At 32.0% G+C, this 5,623-nt stretch overlaps 1 protein-coding gene across 1 annotated transcript; it reads left to right on the top strand.

The window, feature by feature from the left end:
- Positions 1 to 1,826: 1,826 nt before the first annotated feature.
- Positions 1,827 to 4,453, top strand: LOC112791426 (serine carboxypeptidase-like 31). Its single transcript, XM_025834262.3, has 7 exons — positions 1,827 to 2,211; positions 2,317 to 2,520; positions 2,619 to 2,711; positions 2,786 to 2,868; positions 2,950 to 3,225; positions 3,375 to 3,505; positions 3,905 to 4,453. Exons 1-7 carry the CDS (start codon positions 1,881 to 1,883, stop codon positions 4,254 to 4,256), a joined length of 1,470 nt encoding a protein of 489 aa, XP_025690047.1. The 5' UTR covers positions 1,827 to 1,880; the 3' UTR covers positions 4,257 to 4,453.
- The last annotated feature ends 1,170 nt before the right edge of the window (positions 4,454 to 5,623 follow it).

Genomic DNA, 5,623 nt, shown 5'->3' on the forward strand with positions numbered 1-5,623 from the left:
CTCACCACTACTACTTAAGAGTTCGCCAAGTTTCAATTAAGAGTCATAACGCACAAGGTTCGCCACAAAAACCATACCTTTCTACTTTGTCATGATGAGATCGATTCTCGAAAGATTATTTTAGCTTTTAATTTTGTTACATATATAAATATATATACAACCATTTTGGAACATATACCATAATGCATTTTTTCTTATATGATATGATATTTATCAACCAGCAAGAATACTGGTCAATATTTAGAAAAATTAGATAAAGTTTCATTATCATGCATGCTATCTATAATCTATGTGATCTTTTATAGTGACACATAGTCTTTCCGATATGACTTCCCGAAATGACCGAATAAAATAAAGCCTTCACAACACTTCATACCTTTTCATTAAAATCAATAAAAGTTCTTTTTGGCTGCTATGGATATTGTTGATCATGCCTTCACTTTAATTTCCTAGGATATATTCATGCAATTCGAATAGAATTGTATGGTACAACTTTTGTCTATGCCGCATGTAACACATAAACATAAACAACAAACTAAATAAACCGCGTAGTCTCAAAACATGATTTTGTTGTATACCCTTGAAATTAATCATTAATATTGCCCTCTGTCTAATAAGTGTAACATAATCTATTCTTAAATTAGGAACTCTTAAGTCAAAATTCCTTCATCAGTCATGTCGGCTAAAATTGTCCATTATAATTTGATGTTCTTACATCATGGAATCGTTTGCCAAATTAAAAAGCATACAGAATAATAATAATAATAAAAAAAGTTAACTAGAAAGAAAGATGGATATGCTATCCAATTGATGAAGTACGATTTTCAAATTTTCTCCAACATTATTCTCTTCTCCTTTTATTCTCTCTTATTATAAGTTCTATTCCATCACTTTTCTTCAAACCTTTTATACATTTTCTTGTTAAAATAAGAAATTAATATATATATATTATAATAAAGTATTATTATATTTATTATTTTACTTTTAAATTTTTCTTTTGCTCAAACACTAAGTAGCACTTTTAGTGTATGAAAATAAACCATAGTTAATAATATATATATATATATATATATATATATATATATATATATATATATATATATATATATATTTGCACAAAAGAGAAGGCAAAGGCTATATATATTAAAGTCTAATTAATATGAAATTCCTATCTATCGAATCTATTTGGATAGACAAGGACAAGCATTGTGTTCCTTCTAAAACCTTTATTTTGCATGAACTGGAATGTAATATAAAGTTTCAACACGAATATTTATCATGAAATTCAAATAACTACTAACATTGATGTGAATACACATATTTAATGATGTTGCAAGTTCAACCACCCATGTAATCATCCACCATATATGTTTCGCCTCAATGCATGAATATGCTCTCTCTAGTAACAAGCTGCCTAAAAATCCATGACAAACGTCACATAGCATCTTCATCCAATAAGAAGCAAGAAAAGGAGAAGTTCAATTAATTAAGATGATCGATAGATATCTTAATCATATTTTAAATTCAACAATAAAACAATAATACTAGAGAGATAAATAATAACTAAACTACACTCATGTTAAGTCGAATTAGTCAACTTTATTAATTATGTTTAAACGTTAGTGGTTCAATAATTTAAATTTAAGAAAAAAAAGAAAAGGTGGGGTTGAATGATATCTGTGTCATCCCTAGGTAGCTGTTTTTTTTTTTTTTGTTATGTGAAATTTCCACCCATGATGAAGCATAGTGGAAAGCAGAAGCAAGCAAGTACATGATAGCTAGGACCCTCCCCTCTCTACTCATTATTATAAATAGGCATGTTGAGTTCTCTTTGCACATCAACCCAATTTCCAATTAAGTAAAAAATACCACAACACAATATGGATAATGTTGTTACATTATTGTTAAAGTTAAAGCTGAGAAGCTTGTATAGTATAATGTTGTTACTTTATTATGTGTTGTGCTTAAGGGGTGTTATTGTGTCCTCTAGACCTCATGAGAATGAGAGAAAAGTAACAACGATTATGAATAACAATAATAATAATAATGGTGATGTTGTGAGAGGCTTACCTGGCCAGCCTGCTGTGGATTTTGAGCACTATGCTGGCTATGTTACTGTGAATGAAACCAATGGAAGAGCACTCTTTTACTGGTTCTTTGAGGCCATTACCAACCCAGATGATAAGCCTTTGGTCCTATGGCTTAATGGAGGTAATTAATTATAGCTGAAAACTCAGGTGCAGCCGACTTCACGTGAAGTTGATAATTAAGAGCTGGTAAATGATGTATTTAATTAATTGAATTTGTGGTATGCAGGACCTGGATGTTCTTCTGTGGGATATGGAGCAACACAAGAGATTGGTCCATTTTTAGTGGACTCTGATGGGAAGGGACTCAAATTTAATAACTTGTCTTGGAACCAAGAAGCCAACATGTTATTCCTGGAATCTCCTGTTGGAGTTGGCTTTTCCTACTCAAACACAACTAGTGATTATCAACAATTGGGTGATCAAATGACAGGTCCATTACTTTAAAAACTTAACATAATTAATACTATTTGATTTGTTACATGCAAACACATGCATGCATATCTTTAATTTGTAATTTGTTTGTAACAGCTAATGATGCTTACACTTTTCTCCATAACTGGTTTCTCAAGTTCCCATCATATAGAACAAGGACTTTTTATATAGCAGGGGAGAGTTATGCAGGTATTTATTCTATATATTCATTCATTCCTGCATCTTAATTAGTCATTCCCACTAATTAATTAAACTAATTTCAGGCAAGTATGTGCCGGAGCTGGCTGAACTCATCCATGATAGGAACAAGGACCCTTCCCTTCATATTAATCTCAAGGGCATTATGGTATAATGAATAATTAATTAATTAATAAATAGATTTCAAATATCCATGGATCATGTTTTGAATGATGAATTATTATTGTAGTTAGGAAATCCAGAAACATCTGATGCTGAGGATTGGATAGGGCTAGTAGACTATGCTTGGAGTCATGCAATCATATCGGACGAGACTCACAAAACAATAAAAACAAGTTGTGACTTCAACAGCAGTGATCCATGGCGTAACCAAGATTGCAGTGAAGCAGTAGATGAAGTCCTCAAACAATACAGAGAAATTGATATATACAGCCTCTACACCTCTACTTGCTTTGCCTCTACAGCGCGCTCTTCCATGGCGCGCTCATCATCATCTACAACAATGGTATATATAAAATGACTAACTAATTACAATTGAGTCTATATCTATTGCTAATGAAAAATGATCTAGGTAACACTATAATAAGTCTTTTTTTTTTTTTTTGGTCGGTGGATTGGACAACCCCAATCCTATATGTTATGTTATGTGGATAGATGCCTAGAATGATGGGTGGTTATGACCCATGCTTGGATGACTATGCTAGAGCTTATTATAATAGACCAGATGTTCAGAAGGCCCTACATGCTGGTGATGGCCACAATCTCAAGAATTGGAGTATTTGCAAGTAAGTAAAGGCTATCTCCGTTTGTTTTTGATAATAGAATAAGAGAAGATACTAAAAACAAGATTTATAAAATAAAGATACAAAATTTTGTATTTTTGTATTATATTTAGTAATAAATTAGAATTTATTTTCATTTTTTTTATCTAAATAATTTGAGAAAAAAATATAATAATAAAAAATATAATTATAAAAAATTAATAAGAATAATAAAAAAAAATAAAAAATAAATTATATCTTTTCTATTAGAATCAACACAAAATATACTAATTCAGTGTCTCTTAACGTAATGTGTTAATGTCTCGTCTGTCAACTATAATTTTGTATCTCTGTATTTTCGGTGTCATAGAGATTTATTTAACTTACCATTCATAATTTGATGCGTGGGAAATTCCATTGCAGCAATGATATATTCAATGGATGGGGAGATTCAAAGGCAAGTGTAGTGCCAATATACAGGAAGCTAATAGCAGGAGGAGGACTTAGGATATGGATTTACAGCGGAGACACAGATGGAAGAGTGCCAGTGCTGTCAACAAGGTATAGCTTAAGTTCTCTTGAATTGAGAGTGAGAAAGGCATGGAGGCCATGGTACCATGAGAATGAGGTGAGTGGGTGGGTAGAAGAATATGAAGGGCTAACATTTGCTACTTTCAGAGGAGCTGGCCACGCTGTTCCATGTTTCAAACCAAGTAGCTCTCTCGCCTTCTTCTCTTCCTTCCTTCGTGGACAATCCCCTCCTTCTACTAAATAAATCCATTATTATTGTTTCATTATCCTTTAATTATTGTTTCGTTCGTGCTCTATTAGGTGCTCACAATAAATTCCATCGTTAAAAATAAGAGAAATACTATATGTAAAATTTTGGTACACACTTTTTTTTTTAGTATTAATAGTGATCAATCACAAGTAACTACTTCAATAATAATATCTTTATATTTTTATAGGAAATTGATATTGTGAAACCTATCAAATCATCCCATGATTCATAATATTATCTTCATGCGAAGATGTTTTCGTCTAAATAACCACTTTTTTTTACCATAAAAATGAGTAAAAATATTCAAAATTCAATTCAACTCGAGATATATTTAATTTGGTTCGAATTTGTCATTTTTTACTTACGAATTTTGCTAGGAAGACAATGAGAAATCTTAATAATGTGTATAATGGACTATTTATTTAGGCTAATAAGAATAAATAATAAAAACTCATCCACAGATTATCCTAAATTTAAAAATTCTCTTTCATTATTTCACATCAAATTTTAAATTTTAAATTTTAAATTTTTTAATTTTAAATTTTAAATTTTCAAAAAATTCAATTAATTATTTTAAAAAAATAACCATCTAAAATTCTAATTTACCAAAATATTTACTCCAATACCCTCTTCTTAGTCAACCGGCGGCCACCCCACCTTCATCAATAATCATCCCAATTCACATTTGCTGCTTGGCTTGCCACACGCCACTCACCTTTAGTAAAAATAATCATCTACTTAAGAATAAAATAATCATTTGCTTATCTAATGAATTGAACATCCAACCTATTTTAATTATATATAATTAAACCCAATCTAGTCCAAATAATCATTTACATAAAGTTTAAAATAACCATCCGCATACCTACTAAAATGACCATAATAAATTGACCAATAAAATAGAAGAAGAAGGAGATGAATAAACAGAAGAAGCAACTATGATCATTCAACAATTTAATTTTTATTAAAAAAAATATATAATTTAACACATGAGTCTTATGATTTGATGTAACCATAAAATGAAAAAATGAAAAAAAAAAACTTGAGCAGATGAGGAGTGTGAAGGAGCCGTAACACCAATACGACTGTGACCAGTCCAACGGTCACACCTTCAACTAGTTAACGAAGGAGACAGGAGTCAGGCGGACGCAGGGCGCGCACACCATACAGGTTACTGGTACGGAGACAGGCTGGCGTCGAAAGACGAGTGCGCGCAATGGGTGAGCGGTACAGGACCAGGGCCGACCGAAGCAGCTACTGCCAACGAGGAAGACGCGCGCGAATGAAGGAGGTTGGGCACTGCAGTTCTGATCGACACTGATGATGGCTTCAGGTCATGCGGCGCCGCGGCGGTGGATGTT

This window comes from Arachis hypogaea, chromosome 3 (genome assembly GCF_003086295.3).
Source record: "Arachis hypogaea cultivar Tifrunner chromosome 3, arahy.Tifrunner.gnm2.J5K5, whole genome shotgun sequence".
Taxonomy (NCBI): Eukaryota; Viridiplantae; Streptophyta; class Magnoliopsida; order Fabales; family Fabaceae; genus Arachis; species Arachis hypogaea.

Excerpts from the sequence above, each read along its gene's own strand:
- LOC112791426 (XM_025834262.3), top strand. The coding sequence starts at position 1,881 with ATGGATAATGTTGTTACATTATTGTTAAAGTTAAAGCTGAGAAGCTTG. Across the intron at positions 2,712-2,785 it reads AGCAGGGGAGAGTTATGCAG|GCAAGTATGTGCCGGAGCTG; the intron begins GTATTTATTCTA and ends AACTAATTTCAG. Across the intron at positions 2,869-2,949 it reads TTAATCTCAAGGGCATTATG|TTAGGAAATCCAGAAACATC; the intron begins GTATAATGAATA and ends TTATTATTGTAG.